Here is an 18,177-nt window from a genome sequence, read left to right on the forward strand (position 1 = left end):
CAGGATCTCCACTTCTTACGCATTGGCCTGGAAGGTGCATGCGCTGAAAACTGGCTTTTCCGATCTGTCAAGCTGGAGCTTCACAGATCCAACGCATATCAGGAGCGAGGACATTTGCAAGGGCAAGATTGCGGGATTTACCCATATCTTGCCCAGCAAATTTCCTCAAAACTCTTGCGCTGATAAAAGCAGGTGCATTGCCTACATTTACAGGCATAAAAGTTTTAAAACATACAAAAATCAAATTAAATTAAATAAAAAAAACACATTTTGTTGTTAAAAATCCTGCCCACTAAGATAAGTTTATTTTTAACCCTAATTACAAAACTTTTTTAAAAATCGGAAAAATATATTTTTTTCTAAGGCATTTATTAACTTCAATTTCAATTAATTTTATTTATGTGAGGTATGTTTTTTTTTATTATGGTGTTTAGTGTGTTTGTTTTTTTTCCTCATTAATAGCAATGAGAACTCGTAGATACGGAGTTCTCATTGCTATTAATGAGAAAGCTGTGGAGTACTTTACCTGATTGGCTGTGCTTTCTGCGTGGGAACCTGGAGGACGGGAGTGCACTTCGCAGCGTGGGAAGAGAAGGCCTGCCCAACGGAATCCCACGCACCTCCAGGACCACCAGGTAAATTCGTAGAAATTTTTCAGGTCGGAGGCATCTGCACCACTGTCCCAGAAAATGAGAAATTCAGGTCAGTCCAAGACTATAGTTTAGAATTTTAGGGCCATGATACCCAAGTCCAAATGATGATTGAGTTTAAACTCAGAGGAGGAGAAATTCCCCAGTGCCCCGATTGGGGTCGCTAACCGACTCGGGGCAGGACTTCCTGCATCCGGTACGGAAGTCCTGTCCCAGCTGCGACATTGCCCTTACCGTTCCTCAGAGGAAGTGGCACGCAATTTTTCGCGCTCCATTTCCTGTTGGGGTGGGTCCAGTGGCGTTAATGCGGTGCAATCGGCAGTGCTACGCGAGCGCTGACGTGGTTCAATGCCCCTCCCCTTCTCTTAAAGGGGAGGGTCGCTGCACATGCTGCACGGCCTCTGATGGCCTCGACTAGGCCACCAGGGCAGCATGGTACTGAGGCCACAGCCTGGCACCCAAAAACAAAGTGCCGGGCTGCACGATGCTGGCCTGGAACACGCAAAGGGCCATAAATTCAGGCCAATCGATGAGTCAGCAAGATGGCAGTACAGGGCGTTTGCAACCTCCCCTTTAACTTCCACCTTACATGCGGATGTCGGCCCGTTTCGCGACCAGTGAGGCTGGTGCTGACGCCTGCCACGCGGGGCAATATCCGCCACGAGGTGCAAAAAGGGTCAGCACGCGGCGCTAAGGGGTCACAACGCACAGCGATGACATCATTGCCGGCTGTGCGGTGACCCAGGTGCTACCCACGGAGTGCGGTGTTGCCTCTCCCAACTCCCGTGAAATTTCGTGGGAGCCGGTAGCACCTTACCCCTCCCCCAGGGCGAAAACTCTTTGGCGCCCCGTTAGTGCTTCCCAGAGGCGCTAACGGGTGTCGCAAAAAACGGGGCAATTTTGACCGCAGATTTTTTTATTTTCACACATATTAGCTAAGTTGGGTAGGTTATCAAACAAATGCACAGACTACACAACAGGAATCAAACATGCAGTTTCCTTCAGCCAGCAGCAGTGGGTGAGAATTCAGAATGAAGACTATGCAAAGGTTTGATTTTCAAGGATACCGAGGAAGACCACACCTTTAACATTAACCTAATCTAAAGAGATTTTGTTGAATCAATAACCAAGGGGGGAAATTCCTATGGTCTCTAATTTTACTCCCCAATTTATATTCACATTTATTTTTTTGTTAAAATGAGTAAAGACAGGAATTTTAAAATCACTTCTTTAGCAGTTCCAAAATTTAGCGCACATGTGTACACAATTTTTTACATAGTTACTTGCAGCTCTCAATCCTGTCAAGTTGACCCACAATCAAATATATCAATCAAAATGCACCAGAATCAAATGGCGATTGTGGCTGGGTTGAAATTGGTATGCGTTGCGCCCATTTACCAGGTGTAAAACCGGCACAAAACATAGGAATTTAGCAATAGGACAACTTGCGCAAAAATGGGCCCAGATGAATTTTTGCCCCATTAACATTTTCTACAAGAGAAATTTTTGTGGTAACATATGAGCCGTTATCACTATGAAAGTTAGTTGAAGGATTGAATGCAGAAATGTGATGGAGTAAAAGGTAAAAAGAACTAAAAAAAAAACTGCAAAGAAAATATTTATGAAAGGTGTTACAGTTCAGGTGCTTTTGCACCACTATCTCATTCAAATGGTTTGATGGCAGTTACTTTATCTCTCATGATTTGAATTTTATGTTCTTTTGGTCCCTATCTCCATAAAGTGCAGTGACCCAAAGATTAACTATTAATCCAGTTCTGGTCTGATACTGGATTGATAGCAGTCTTGTGCTATGCTCCATCACAAACTTCAGACAGATGATAAAATATTACAGATAGATCAGAGATTTCACCAGTTAAAACAATGAATCAAATTGATTGACAATATCAGCTAGAGTTATAAAGCATATACTAATACTGGAGTACAAGGTAACTATAATTTATAACAAGCAGCTCATTAGAGCTCTCAAATCTCCTGCAGTTAGTGCATTGAACTAAAGCAAAGTACTTAATGCTGCACAGTGAATGATGCCAGTGCCCCAATTGAAGAATGCCATCTTGATCCACATCCCTTAAGTATGGAGGTTCACCTGCAATGTGTAAAGCAATTTTAGTTTAAACATCTTTCAGAATCCAACAATAACCACAGAATCTGAAAACAGATCCTGCTTCATGCACTTAGGCCCCAAAATTCCAGAGGCCAGATGTTTCACCCACTGAGACGCTGGAATTTGAGGTGTAACCCAGTTCTGCTGTGATTCCACCCATGGAAGAAGCGCCATACATTCTGAACAAGTGGGAGTCTACCCCTTCCCCCACAACCTTTGGGGGAGTTTCCAGGAATACTAACCATCACACTCTTATAAGGCCTCAACAGAACTCTTGCCAGCCTGTTATGGTCCTTGGAAAGGTCTCAAAATTTAGCAGGACTAAATAATTGATCCCAAATGCACTTGTTTACCTTAGTAATCATGGCCTTGAGATCTCTAGGAGCTGAAGTAGAAAACAGGTGATTTAATCTTTGGCTCAGGAAGGGCCTCTGGTTCCTTCGAGCGGAATGTCTGTGGGCTGCTCCAACTTCCACCGGTGGATTTGTGTAAGGGCAACTGAAGTGCCCTAATGATTATGTTCTTGGGCCCCAATTTGGGCACAAACCACTGCCGCCGACATTCCTCTTCTACCCAGTGCCACTTTCCATTTGGGCTGGAGCGGGCAGGAGGGGAGAACCGGCGGGAATCGCCTGCTGACGTCAGTAGACGGCCGAGTGGTGTAAGTAGACTCCCACCCACCGAGATGCCGTATTCATGCAGGCGGGAGTCGGCGGGAGTCGGCGGGAGTCGGCGCCAGAATTGGGGTGGACCGCTGCGAGGAGGCAGGTCTGTCCCCGACGGTAGGTCTGAAGATCCTGAAAAAAAGGTTAGTAAATTTTTTTTCACAGCGACTTACCTCAATGGTATCCCCGAAGGTCTTCGGATGGATTTTCTTTCCCCTGATGATTTTAATTTTCAGCTCTTTGACCCTCCATGGGCACAACTCCATCCTTGGTGGCACTTGGGCGGCGAGCGCCTCTGCCGCCGAGAATGAGAGCTCCCGCCCGCTGCCGCCCAGATTGGCGCCGTACATCGCAGATTTGCCGCCCGCCGACCTTCGAAGGACCTGGGTGATGAAAACCCCACCCAAAGAACCGACAGGAACCTCGGCGGCCATCAGCGGTCCTTTGGGTGGCACTTGGGCGGGCAGGGGTCTTCATTAAATTCGGGCCCTTGGAATTTGGGATATGGTGGCATCATTACGTGCTGTCACACTTAAGCCACACTCCACCACACTTCTAATAACAGACAAGTGAGATTAGAATTTTGAGGCCTTCATTTCTTTGAAGAATGGAACCAAATAAATGTTAAATATATCCACTATCAAAAAAAGATACAATGAAGTAACTCTTTACACCTTTACACTTCCATGTGTAACGATTACTCAGTTCAAATACATAACCACATCAAAAATTCATTTGAATCTGATATTACACGATAATAAGATCCATACAAATACAACTGGATTGTAAGTGGAAGACTAAGGGAGCTAGAGTACCACCTTTGAGGTTGTAGGAATGAATGATCTAGTGTAAGAGACAGTGCAATTAGTCTGGTTTTCCACACAGTGAGAATACCAGAAAGAAGAAGATTATGTAGGATAATACATATGAAGCTTAGGAATAATAAAAGGTTAGTTGTCATGATAAATTAGAGACAAGAAAAGTTTTAATAGAGAGAAAAAGGTTCAAGACAAGATGTGAGAAGGATTGCCTATCAAATAACAAACATTTTTCTTGCATCATGTCCATAAGTATGAGAGAGATGGTGGAAAAGTATTCCCAGAATATCATATAGGGGCCGAAATTGCCCCTTCCCTTAAGGCCTGTTACCGCTGGAAATCAGCGGCTGTGGAGTGGAATGACCGCTGATTTTTTGTGGAATGGCCGCCATTTGGAAAATTCCGCTCCTGCAGTATCCCGGCGGTGACCCGCTCCCCCCACTACCGCTCCGCTGCTACTGATCCATCCTAAGTGCGTCATCACCGCCGATGTGCCCCCCGAATGCGAAATTCCACGCAGAAAATCTTGCTCCCGCCACTCGGTGCCACTGACAGCTTTTTCTGTGCACTGTGCTTGGAGTGCTTGTAAAATGGCAGTGCGACTCCAATTAAAGGGGAGGACCTACTGCTGTGGCCGGCATCTTATTTTTTTTTGTCGGCCCACTGCCAGGTCGAGCCGACAATTATGCCCCCGAGTTCAGCCGGGCCACCAAGAGGCATCCAATCTTGGCTGTCAGGCCTCTGGCCTGGCTGAAACCCTCCCTGGTAGCCCAGTGGACCTAACTCAAACAATCGCAGCGGCTTTCCCCTTTAAGTGAAGAGGAGAGACGTGATGACACAGTAGCGCGATGATGTCATCAGCACTATGTTGATGAGTGACAGCGGCGGACAGTCCGCCCATCCCCCACTTCCGCCCCTCGAGTGTGCGATCTTCTGGTCTCTGCCGCACTTCCGCCCCCATTATGACCGACTTCCGGTGTGCTGGTAAAAAAATAGGCAAAGAGCGGAATTTTGTTGCAGAGGTCATCGCATCCACTGTGCCAGTAAAAACAGCTGAAACAGTGTAGATGCGCCACCTTTCCAGCAGTCGGCAATTTCGGACCGATAGACTGAACAATTAGATGTCGAGCTTCAGATGGAGGAATGATAGCTGGGAATCATCATAAGGTCATTCCAGCCATTCTAGTACTTGATGCTGACCCAGGATTCCTGGCAGGTAGGCTGCGAAGTATCTTCAGAAGACTGGCTAGCAGCTTTAAATGGATAAACAAAACTACCTGGCTAGAGATAACTAGCAGGGCAGTCATTAAGCTAACCTGCTTGGCTAGCTCTCCAAAGTCCACAATAAAGTATATGCATTTATTGCAGGATAATATATTATCCATTCCAAGTTCACTGAGCTAGCTAGCACTCTATAGGTCTGTCACCTCAGTATAGATAATAGACTGTGGGTTCCCTCATAGAAATATTAAGCCTGATTCTAATTTCAGGAAATCTGAATATGATGGTTGACCTGGTCGTGTTTTTTTTCAGGGATTTTTCTAACTACAACACATATGTCCATCTGAATTGGTTCCTGGTGGCGTCTACTCCTTTTGCTGGTTTGCTGTGATTTTCTACTCAACAAGTAACGGCATTCTGTTGTCAAAGGGGATGGTCTCTGATGGCATGGGATATTCAGTACCTTTGGCTACCTGTCATCTACAATCACAATGGTGGGATCCATAGCTTGTAGATTAGGCACTATAGCATTCAGTATCACCTATATGGATTAAGAGTGACAGGTATCAGCCAATTCTTGTAAACTGGTCAGTCAGCTTAACGTCAGTGGTGGGGAAGCTTTTAGAAATAATATTCCAGAAGAAAATTAACAGCCACTTTAACAAGCATGGAATAATAAAGGAGAGCCAGCACGGATTTGTGAAGGGCAAATCATGTTTGACTAACTTGATTGAGTTTTTTTGATGAGGTAACAGAGAGGGTGGATGAGGGCAGTGCAGTTGATGTTATGTGTATGGACTTTCAAAAGATGTTTGATAAAGTACCACATATTAGGCTGGTTAGCAAAATTGAAGCCCGTGGGATAAAATGGGCAGTATCAGCATGGATTCACAATTGGTTAAGGGATAGAAAACAGAGAGTTGTGAATGGCTGTTTTTTGGGCTGAAGGTAGGTATACAGCAGCATTTCCCAAGGTTCATTACTAGGACCACTGTTGTTTTTGATATACAATAGCCAGGAAATTATGCTAAATCTATGTAAAACACCAATTTGGCCCCAGCTGGAGTATTGCGTCCAATTCTGGGCAGCACACTTTAGGAAGGATGTGAAGACTTTGGAGAGGGTATGGAGAGATTTACTAGAATGGTTCCAGGGATGAGGGATTACAGTCACATGGATAGACTGGAGAAACTGGGGTTGTTCTCTTTAGAGTAGAGAAGACTAAGAGGAGATTTTATAGAGGTGTTTAAAATCATGATGGGTTTAGATAGAGTAAATAAAGAGAAACGGTTTCCAATAGCTGAAGGGTCGTAAATGAGAGGGCACAAATTTAATATGCTTGCCAAAAGAATCAGAGGGTACATGAGGAAAAATATTTTTATACAACACGTATTTAAGATTTGGAATGCACTGCCCAATAGGATGATGGCTTTCAAAAGGTAACTGGATAAATACTCGAAGTAGAAAAAATTGGAGGAACATGGGAAAAGAGCGGGGGAGTGGGACTAACTGAATTGCTCTTCAAAAGAGCTGGCGCAGACTCGATGGGCCGAACGGCCTCTTTCTGTGCTGTACTATTCTTTGATTCTGTGAACAGTTGTACCTAGAAACTTAGTACCAAATTTTATCACTCGTTTCGAATACCTCACCTTTATGTTTAAATCTGAATTTTGTTACTTTCTTCTTGATGATATACAGCGTTGTCATCTATAGCTACAGGTGTTTTACTGCTTGAAAATTGTATCAATATGATTTTAAAAAAATACATAGCATGAAATCCTTACCTAAAATATGCTATGGAATTTTTAAATTTTCACTGAGCATCCCATTCAATACTATAACATATTATAGGACCTCAGAGGTTATTTATTTTCCAAAGTATTCCTCATGGGATTTTCAAAGTGTATTTTTTATTTATTGTAAAGTACAATTTTACACTGAAGCAAAACATGCTTGCACAATAAATATAAGACTTAAATGAAAGAAATGCCACGTCGGAATTACCTGATAGATGAATAGTCTCCGCCACTAGTAAATGGTTTCCATCGTCCATGTACATTTTTGGTGCTGAGGTTGCATAATGAGAATGACCTGTAAATTAAAAATATTAGTAAACCTTAGTAAGGCCACTTCACTGCATTGTGATTTCTGAAGCAGTTGTTAAAACAAAATTGACTCCTGCAAATACTTTAAACTATTTTTTAATTTACTTTTTCTATATAATTCACAATCTTATATACTATTAGATCTCTCTCTCTCAGGCATCTCCAGGCTGAAAAGCCAAAGTTTCTCCAATCTGTCCTCTAGCTCAGACCTCTGGCACTAGATATCAATCTTGCGGGTCTTCTCTCCTTTGTGTCTTGCTGACCAAAACTGGACACATCGCCGAAGGTGTTATCCAAGAAAAGCACTATACAGATTGAACATGGCCTCCTCTGACTTACATTCCAATAGTTTGACTACACTCTCCAGGAAAGTTGGCTTTCCTGATTACTGCTCTGCATTGGTCAGACATGTTGAATGTTGAGCCTTGCCAACTCCTCACTCACCTGTCCTCCCAGCCAGCTGCTGCAGCCTAGATTTGCACCCACTCCCAGTGCTTCAGATTGGCACTTACCTGGGCCAACTGTAAACGTGAAATGATTCATTATCTGTGAGACACTGTAAATATGAGTAAGTCATTCTTTGTGAGCACCCTGTTAATATAGAATAGATTGTTACCTGTCAGACAGTGTAAGCAATGTGTACAGAATTGGAGACATAGGCCAAGAAAGTTTTCGGAGCCGCTCCCGCTCCGTTGGCATTACTTTGCTGGAAGTATAGTGGACATCCCATTAACACACATAAAGAGGGTTTCTGCCGAATATGCAGCGAAGTAATGCTAGAAAAGCAAGAGCCGCTCCAAGGAAATTCCTGGCTGTAGAAAAAGGCAAAGACACTGGGGTAGACCTTGATATTGTGGGATAGGGTAAAACGGGTGAAAGCGAATTGGCAGCACGATTTACATCTCTCCCAATTTTTATTTCCATTCGTGCTCAAAGAGTAAACGAGAACCACATAGAAGAGAGAGAGGAGACAAAGGAAGGAGTTACAGAAAAGGGTGAGAAAAGGCTGCCAAACTTTATGGCTAGCCTCGGTGAGTTTCAGCCTGAAGCACTGGTGTGGGTGCCAATCTGGCTGCATAAACTGGTTGAAAGGTCAAGGAGATGAGTGAGGAATAGACAGAACTCAACATTCAACATGTCCAATCAATGCAGATCAGAAATCAAGAAATCCCATTGAATTGGCTACAGTGTAAAACATTCAATAGAACATAAAACAGAGGAGGTCGAATATAGATGTCAACCAGTGAAATTGTGTAAGAGTCCTACACACTGATTTAAGAGAGGGTGGGAAGAAAGAGAAGAGATAAAAAATTAAAATATAAAAGAGACAGTTCCATCACAAGAGATCATTTTTTTGAGATACAATATTACAGATCAAAGAGTATTAAAAAAACTGATTTTAAAATATATAAATTGGTGATGAGCTAACACGCGCCTGGTTGATTCTTGCCAGTGTGATATCAATGACTACATCCTCTCCTCAACTCTAACAGCACTCACAGGCCAGTGGGAAAATCATACATTAACTATAAATGTATCCAGTAAAAAGCAGCTTAGTTCTATAAGTCAAGGTTGGGCAAGTGATTGCTGAAGCTGAAGGAAAAGGTATTTTGTACTGAAGGCAGAGCAGGCTCGAGGGGCCAAATGGCCTACTCCTGCTCCTTTTAGAAACATAGAAAATAGGTGCAGGAGTAGGCCATTCGGCTCTTCGAGCCTGCACCACCATTTAATAAGATCATGGCTGATCATTCACCTCTGTACCCCTTTCCTGCTTTCTCTCCATACCCCTTAATCCCTTTAGCCGTAAGGGCCATATCTAACTCCCTCTTGAATATATCCAATGCACAGGCATCAACAACTCTCTGCAGTAGGGAATTTCACAGGTTAACAACTCTCTGAGTGAAGAAGTTTCTCCTCATCTCAGTCCTAAATGGCCTACCCCTTATCCTTAGACTATGTCCCCTGGTTCTGGACTTCCCCAACATCGGGAACATTCTTCCTGCATCTAACCTGTCCCGTCCTGTCAGAATTTTATAAGTTTCTATGAAATCCCCTCTCATGCTTCCAAACTCCAGTGAATACAGGCCCAGTCGATCCAGTCTCTCCTCATATGTCAGTCCTGCCATCCCGGGAATCAGTCTGGTGAACCTTCGCTTCACTCTCTCAATAGCAACAATGTCCTTCCTCAGATTAGGAGACCAAAGCAGAACACAATATTCCAGATGAGGCCTCACTAAGGCCCTGTACAACTGCAGTAAGACCTCCCTCTCCTATACTCAAATCCCCTAGCTATGAAGGCCAACATATCATTTGCCTTCTTCACCGCCAGCTGTACCTGCATGCCAAATTTCAATGACCGATGTACCATGACACCCAGGTCTCAGTGCACCTCCCCCTTTCCTAATCTGCCACTATTCAGATAATATTCTGCCTTCGTGTTTTTGCCAGCAAAGTGGATAACCTCACATTTATCCACATTATACTGCATCTGCCACGCGTTTGCCCACTCACCTAGCCTGTCCAAGTCACCTGCAGCCTTTTAGCGTCCTCCTCACAGCTCACACTGCCACCCAGCTTAGTGTCATCTGCAAACTTGGAGATATTACACTCAATTCCCTCATCCAAATCATTAATGTATATTGTAAACAGCTGGAGTCCCAGCACTGAGCCCTGCGGCACCCCACTAGTCACTGCCTGCCATTCTGAAAAGGCCCCGTTTATCCCGACTCTCTGCTTCCTGTCTGCCAACCAATTCTCTATCCAAGTCAGTACATTACCTCCAATACCATGTGCTTTAATTTTGCACACCAATCTCTTGTGTGGGACCTGTCAAAAGCCTTTTGAAAGTCCAAATACACCACATCCACTGGTTCTCCCTTGTCCACTCTACTAGGTACATCCTCAAAAAATTTCAGAAGATTTGTCAAGTAGGATTTCCCTTTCATAAATAAATCCATGCTGACTTGGACTGATCTCGTCACTGCTTTCCAAATGTGCTGCTATTTCATCTTTAATAATTGATTCCAACATTTTCCCCACCACTGATGACAGGCTAACTGGTCTATAATTACCCATTTTCTCTCTCTCTCCTTGCTTAAAAAGTGGTGTTACATTGGCTACCCTCCAGTCCATAGGAACTGATCCAGAGTCGATAAGACTGTTGGAAAATGATCACCAATGCATCCACTATTTCTAGGGCTACTTCCTTAAGTACTCTGGGATGCAGACTCTCAGGCCCCGGGGATTTATCAGCCTTCAATCCCATCAATTTCCCTAACACAATTTCCTGCCTAATAAGGATTTCCTTCAGTTCCTCCTTCTCACTAGACCCTCGGTCCCCTAATATTTCCAGAAGGTTATTTGTGTCTTCCTTCGTGAAGACAGAACCTAAGTATTTGTTTCACTGGTCCACTATTTCTTTGTTCCCCATTATAAATTCACTTGAATCTGACTGCAAGGGACTTACATTTGTTTTCACTAATCTTTTTCTCTTCACATATCTATAGAAGCTTTTACAGTCAGTTTTTATGTTCCCAGCAAGCTTCTTCTCATACTCTTATTTTCTCCCTCCTTATTAAACCCTTTGTTCTCCTCTGCTGCATTACAAATTTCTCCCAGTCCTCAGGTTTGCTGCTTTTTCTGGCCAATTTATATGTCTTTTCCTTGGATTTAACACTATCCTTAATTTCCCTTGTTAGCCACGGTTGAGCCACTTGCCCTGTTTTATTTTTACTCCAGACAGGGATGTACAATTGTTGAAGTTCATCCTTGTGATCTTTAAATGTTGGCCATTGCCTATCCACCGTCAACCCTTTAAGTATCACTCAGCAGTCTATTCTAGTCAATTCACGTCTCATACCATTGAAGTTATCTTTCCTTAAGTTCAGGACCCTCGTCACTGTCACTCTCCATCTTAATAAAATATTCTACCATATTATGGTCACTCTTCCCCAAGGGGCCTCGCACAACAAGATTGTTAATTAGTCCTTTCTCATTACACAGCATCCAGTCTAGGATGGTCAGCCTTCTAGTTGGTTCCTCAACATATTGGTCTGGAAAACCATCCCTAATACATTCTAGGAAATCTTCCTCCATCGCATTACTACCAGTTTGGTTAGCCCAATCAATATATAGATCAAAGTCACCCATAATAACTGTTGTACCTTTATTGCACGCAGCCCTAATTTCTATTTTGGTGCTGTCCCCAACCTCACTACTACTGTTTGGTGGTCTGTACACAACTCCCACTAGTGTTTTCTGCCCTTTGGTATTCTGTAGCTCCACCCATACCGATTCCACACCATGCAAGCTAATGTCCTTCCTTACTATTGCATTAATTTCCTCTTTAACCAGCAACACCACTCCACCTCCTTTTCCTTTCTGTCTATCCTTCCTAAATGTTGAATACCCCTGGATGTTGAGTTCCCATCCTTGGTCACCCTGGAGCCATGTCTCCGTGATGCCAACTACATCATATCCATTAACTGCTACCTTATGTTCTATTTAACTAAGATGGGCACATTACCCAAACACATTGCGCCACACTCACTCACACATTTCTCTTTCTCTTGCAGGCCAAGACCGGCCTAAATTGGAGGGAGCAGTGGCCGTCAGGCAGCGGGCAGGCTGATATCCATGACCACAGCCAGATAGTGGAGAGAGTGGGTGGCAGTTCATCGAGGCTGTGGCAACCGGTGAGGTTGAACCCTTGTGTTATGTATGTAAACTGTAAATACCATGTCTAACCACCAGAGGGCTTATCCCCTGGAGTCCCAAGGGATCCCACAATCCCTTGGGAGCACCTGTACATAAGGAGGCCTCACAGGCTGGAGAGGCACTCTGGAGACCGGTAATAAAGGAGTGCGGTCACACCTTACTTTGAGCTCACAGTATCTGGTCAGACTCTTTATTCATATGTAACAACTGGCGATGAGATATAGATGACGAACCCCATTGCAACAATGCAGAGAACCGTGGGCATTCTGGAGAAATTTTCGGAGGGAGATGATTGGGAAACCTTCGTGGAGCGACGCGACCAATATTTTGTGGTCAACGAGCTAGAAGGCGAAGCGAACGCTGCCAAACGAAGGGCGATTCTCCTCACCGTTTGTGGGGCACCAACTTTTTGGCCTCATGAAAAACCTGCTTGCTCCAGCGAAATCCACAGAAAAGGCATACGATGAGTTGTGCACACTGGTCCGGGAGCATCTAAACCCAAAGGAAAGCGTTCTGATAGCGAGGTATCGGTTCTACATGCACAAGAGGTCTGAAGGCCAGGAAGTGGCGAGATACGTCGCTGAGCTAAGGCGCCTTGCAGGACATTGCAAATTTGAAGGACATTTAGAGCACATGCTCAGGGACTTCTTTGTACTTGGCATTGGCCATGAAGTGATACTTCACAAACCTTTGACTGTAAAGACCCCAGCCTTGAGTAAAGCCAGAGCAATAGCCCAGGCATTTATTGCCACCAGTGACAATACTAAACAAATTTCTGAGCACACTAGTGCTGCTGCAATACTGTGAACAAAGTAACGTTGTTTTCGAATCGAAATGTACAGGGCAGGACTTACACGCCTGCAGCTGCACGTCCACAGATGACTCAGAGTCCACCATCAAGGGTGGTGAATGCAAGGCCATTAACATCTTGTTGGCGCTGCGGGGTGATCATATTTTCCATTCATGCCGCTTCAAAGGATACGTTTGCAAGGGCTGTGGAACAATGGGACCCTCCAACTTATGTGCAGGCAAGCTGCAAACCCTGCTAATTTTGCAAACCACCATGTTGCAGAGGAGGTCAGATCCACGGTGGATCATGACAAACCAGAGCCTCAGACCGAGGAGATAGATTTATATGGGTTGCACACATTTACCACAAAGTGTCCCCTGATAATGCTGAAGGTTGAATTAAACGGACTCCCGGTGCCCATGGAGCTGGACACGGGCGCAAGCCAGTCCATAATGAGCAAAAAGACTTTCGATAAATTGTGGTGCAGCAAGGCCTCAAGGCCAGTCCTGACTCCCATTCGTACTAAACTGAGAACGTACACAAAGGAACTGATTACCGTAATCGGCAGTGTTACCGTAAAGGTCTCCTACGCTGGAGTGGTGCATGAGTTACCACTCTGGGTGGTACTGGGCGATGGCCCCATGCTGTTCAGCAGGAGCTGGCTAGGTAAGATACGCTGGAACTGGGACGACGTCCGAGTGCTTTCGTCCATCAATGACACCTCATGTGCCCAGGTCCTAAACAAGTTCCCCTCGCTGTTCAAACCAGGCATCTGGGAGTTCCAAGGAGCAAAAGTGCAAATCCATTTGATTCCGGGAGCGCGACCCATCCATCACAAAGTGAGAGCGGTATCTTACATGGTGAGAGAAAGGGTGGAGATCAAGCTGGACAGGCTGTAATGAGAGGGCATCATTTCACCGATTGAATTCAATGACTGGGCCAGTCTAATTGTTCCGGTCCTCAAGGGATACGGCACTGTAAGAATCTGTGGTGATTACAAAGTAATTATCAATCTTTTCTTACTGCAGGATCAATATCCATTACCGAAGGCAGACGACCTATTTGCGACGCTGGCGGGAGGGAAAACGTTCACGAAGCTGGACTTGACCTCGGCCTACATGACGCAGGAAGCTGGAGGAATCATCGAAAGGCCTCACCTGCATCAACACGCACAAATGTCTCTTCATTTACAACTGATGCCCGTTTTGGATTCGATCGGCCGCGGCGATATTCCAGAGGAACATGGAAAGCTTGCTGAAGTCGGTCCCGCGCACCATGGTCTTCCAGGACGACATCTTGGTTACAGGTCGGGACACCGTCGAGCACCTGCAGAACCTGGAGAAGGTTCTTAGTCGGCTTAAACGTGTGCAGCTCAGGCTAAAATGCTCGAAGTGCGTTTTCCTGGCGCCTGAAGTGGAGCTCTGGGGAGAACAATTGCGGCGGACGGCATCAGGCCCACCAATTCGAAGACGGAGGTAATCAAGAACTCACCAAGACCACAGAACGTGACGGAGCTGCGGTCGTTTCTAAGTCTCCTGAACTATTTTGATCACTGCTTACCAGGTCTTAGCACATTGTTAGAACCCCTGCACTCTTTACTGCATAAAGGAGATGAATGGGTATGGGGTAAAAGCCAAGAAAATGCCTTTGAGAAAGCTAGGAAGCTGTTATGTTCACACAAATTGCTTGTGTTCTACGATCCATGTAAGCGGCCGGTACTAGCATGTGATGCATCATCGAAGGGATCGGGTGTGTATTGCAACAAGCTTATGAATTTGGGTAATTGCAACCAGTTGCATATGCATCCAGAAGTCTGTCTAAGGCAGACAGGGCCTACAGTATGATCGAAAAAGAAGCGTTAGCGTGTGTTTATGGGGTAAAGAAAATGTATCAATATCTGTTCAGGCTCAAATTTGAATTGGAAATCGTCCATAAGCCACTTACATCCCTCTTTACTGAAAGTAAGGGGAAAAATATGAATGCATCGGCCCGCATCCAAAAATGGGCGCACACGTTGTCCGCGTACAACTACGCCACCCGCCACAGGCCAGGCACAGAAAACTGTGCCGATGCTCTCAGTAGGCTGCCATTACCCACCACAGGGGTGGAGATGGCACAGCCCGCAGATTTCGTTATGGCAATGGAACATTCAAGAGTGAGCAATCACCTGTTACCGCCCGACAGATTAAAACCTGGAAGAGCCAGGACCCCTTACTGTCCTTAGTAAAAAACTGTGTGTTCCACAGGAGTTGGTCTAATGTCCTGTTAGAGATGCAGGAAGAAATAAAGCCGTACCAGCGGTGCAGATATGAAATGTTTATACAGGCAGACTGCCTCCTATGGGGTAATTGGGTAGTGGAGCCAAAAAAGGGCAGGCACACCTTCATTGGTGACCGCCACAGCACCCACCCAGGCATTGTAATGATCAAAGCGATAGCCAGATCCCAAGTATGGTGGCCCGGTATCGATGCAGACTTAAAGTCCTGCATGCACAAATGTAATTCTAAAGGGTCAAAGTGTGTTAAAAAGGCAAGCCTGAAGGCTCTGTGCCTCAATGCGAGGAGTATTCGGAATAAGGTGGACGAATTAACTGTGCAGATAGCAGTTAACGGATATGATGTGGTTGGCATCACGAAAACATGGCTCCAGGGTGACCAAGGCTAGGAACTCAACATCCAAGGGTATTCAACATTTAGGAAGGATAGACAGAAAGAAAAAGGAGGTGGGGTGGCGTTGCTGGTTAAAGAGGAAATTAATGCAATTGTAAGGAAAGACATTAGCTTGGATGATGTGGAATTGGTATGGGTGGAGCTACGGAATACCAAAGGGCAGAAAACGCTAGTGGGAGTTGTGTACAGACCTCCAAACAGTAGTAGTGATGTTGGGGAGGGCATCAAACAGGAAATTAGGGGTGCATGCAATAAAGGTGCAACAGTTATAATGGGTGACTTTAATATGCATATAGATTGGGCTAACCAAACTGGAAACAATACAGTGGAGGAGGATTTCCTGGAGTGCATAAGGGATGGTTTTCTAGACCAATATGTCGAGGAACCAACTAAGGGGGAGGCCATCTTAGACTGGGTGTTGTGTAATGAGAGAGGGTTAATTAACAATCTCGTTGTGTGAGGCCCCTTGGGGTAGAATGACCATAATATGGTGGAATTCTACATTAGGATGGAGAATGAAACAGTTAATACAGAGACCATGGTCCAGAACTTAAGGTATGAGGCGTGAATTGGCTAGGATAGATTGGCGAATGATACTTAAGGGGTTGATTGTGGATGGGCAATGGCAGACATTTAGAGACCGCATGGATGAACTACAACAATTGTACATCCCTGTCTGGCATAAAAATAAAAAAGGGAAGGTGGCTCAACCGTGGCTATCAAGGGAAATCAGGGATAGTATTAAAGCCAAGGAAGTGGCATACAAATTGGCCAGAAATAACAGCAAACCCGGGGACTGGGAGAAATTTAGAACTCAGTAGAGGACAAAGGGATTGATTAGGGCAGGGAAAATAGAGTACAAGAGGAAGCTTGAAGGGAACATTAAAATAGACTGCAAAAGCTTCTGTAGATATGTAAAGAGAAAAAGGTTAGTAAAGACAAACGTAGGTCCCCTGCAGTCAGAATCAGGGGAAGTAATAACTGGAAACAAAGAAATAGCAGACCAATTGAACAAGTACTTTGGTTCGGTATTCACGAAGGAGGACACAAACAACCTTCCAGATATAAAAGGGGTCAGAGGGTCTAAAAGGAGGAACTGAGGAAAATCTTTATTAGTCGGGAAATTGTGTTGGGGAAATTGATGGGATTGAAGGCCGATAAATCCCCAGGGCCTGATGGTCTGCATCCCAGAGTACTTAAGGAGGTGACCTTGGAAATAGCGGATGCATTGACAGTCATTTTCCAACATTCCATTGACTCTGGATCAGTTCCTATGGAGTGGAGGGTAGCCAATGTAACCCCACTTTTTAAAAAAGGAGGGAGAAAAAACAGGGAATTATAGACCTTCCAGCCTGACATCGGTAGTGGGTAAAATGATGGAATCAATTATTAAGGATGTCATAGCAGCGCATTTAGAAAGAGGTGACATGATAGGTCCAAGTCAGCATGGATTTGTGAAAGGGAAATCATGCTTGACAAATCTTCTGGAATTTTTTGAGGATGTTTCCAGTAGAGTGGACAAGGGAGAACCAGTCGATGTGGTGTATTTGGACTTTCAGAAAGCTTTCGACAAGGTCCCACATAAGAGATTAATGTGCAAAGTTAAAGCACAAGGGATAATGTGCTGATGTGGATTGAGCACTGGTTGGCAGACAGGAAGCAAAGAGTAGGAGTAAATGGGTACTTTTCATAATGGCAGGCAGTGACTAGTGGGGTACCGCAAGGTTCTGTGCTGGGTCCCCAGCTGTTTACATTGTACATTAATGATTTAGACGAGGGGATTAAATGTAGTATCTCCAAGTTTGCAGATGACACGAAGTTGGGTGGCAGTGTGAGCTGCGAGGAGGATGCTATGAGGCTGCAGAGTGATTTGGATAGGTTAGATTAGTGGGCAAATGCATGGCAGATGAAGTATAATGTGGATAAATGTGAGGTTATCCACTTTGGTGGTAAAAACAGAGAGACAGACTATCACCTGAATGGTGACAGATTAGGAAAAGGGGAGGTGCAACGAGACCTGGGTGTCATGGTACATCAGTCATTGAAGGTTGGCATGCAGGTACAGCAAGCGGTTAAGAAAGCAAATGGCATGTTGGCCTTCATAGCGAGGGGATTTGAGTACAGGGGCAGGGACTTGTTACTACAGTTGTACAGGGCCTTGGTGAGGCCACACCTGGAGTATTGCGTACAGTTTTGGTCTCCTAATTTGAGGAAGGACATTCTTGCTATTGAGTGCAGCGAAGGTTCACCAGACTGATTCCCGGGATGGCAGGACTGACATATCAAGAAAGACTGGATCAACTGGGCTTGTATTCACTGGAGTTCAGAAGAATGAGAGGGGATCTCACAGAAACGTTTAAAATTCTGACGGGTTTAGACAGGTTAGATGCAGGAAGAATGTTGGGGAAGTCCAGAACC

General features: G+C 44.7%; 1 protein-coding gene across 1 annotated transcript in view; it reads right to left on the bottom strand.

Moving 5' to 3' along the window:
- LOC139228876 (embigin-like) overlaps positions 1-18,177 on the bottom strand; it is a 48,981-nt gene that overhangs the window by 17,038 nt on the left and 13,766 nt on the right. Inside the window, exon 2 of the mRNA XM_070860354.1 lies at positions 7,484-7,570. Within this exon, the coding sequence (XP_070716455.1) occupies positions 7,484-7,570 (87 nt within the window). The remainder of the gene's footprint in view (positions 1-7,483; positions 7,571-18,177) is intronic.

Source organism: Pristiophorus japonicus, chromosome 2, assembly GCF_044704955.1.
Source record: "Pristiophorus japonicus isolate sPriJap1 chromosome 2, sPriJap1.hap1, whole genome shotgun sequence".
NCBI classification, from domain to species: domain Eukaryota; kingdom Metazoa; phylum Chordata; class Chondrichthyes; family Pristiophoridae; genus Pristiophorus; species Pristiophorus japonicus.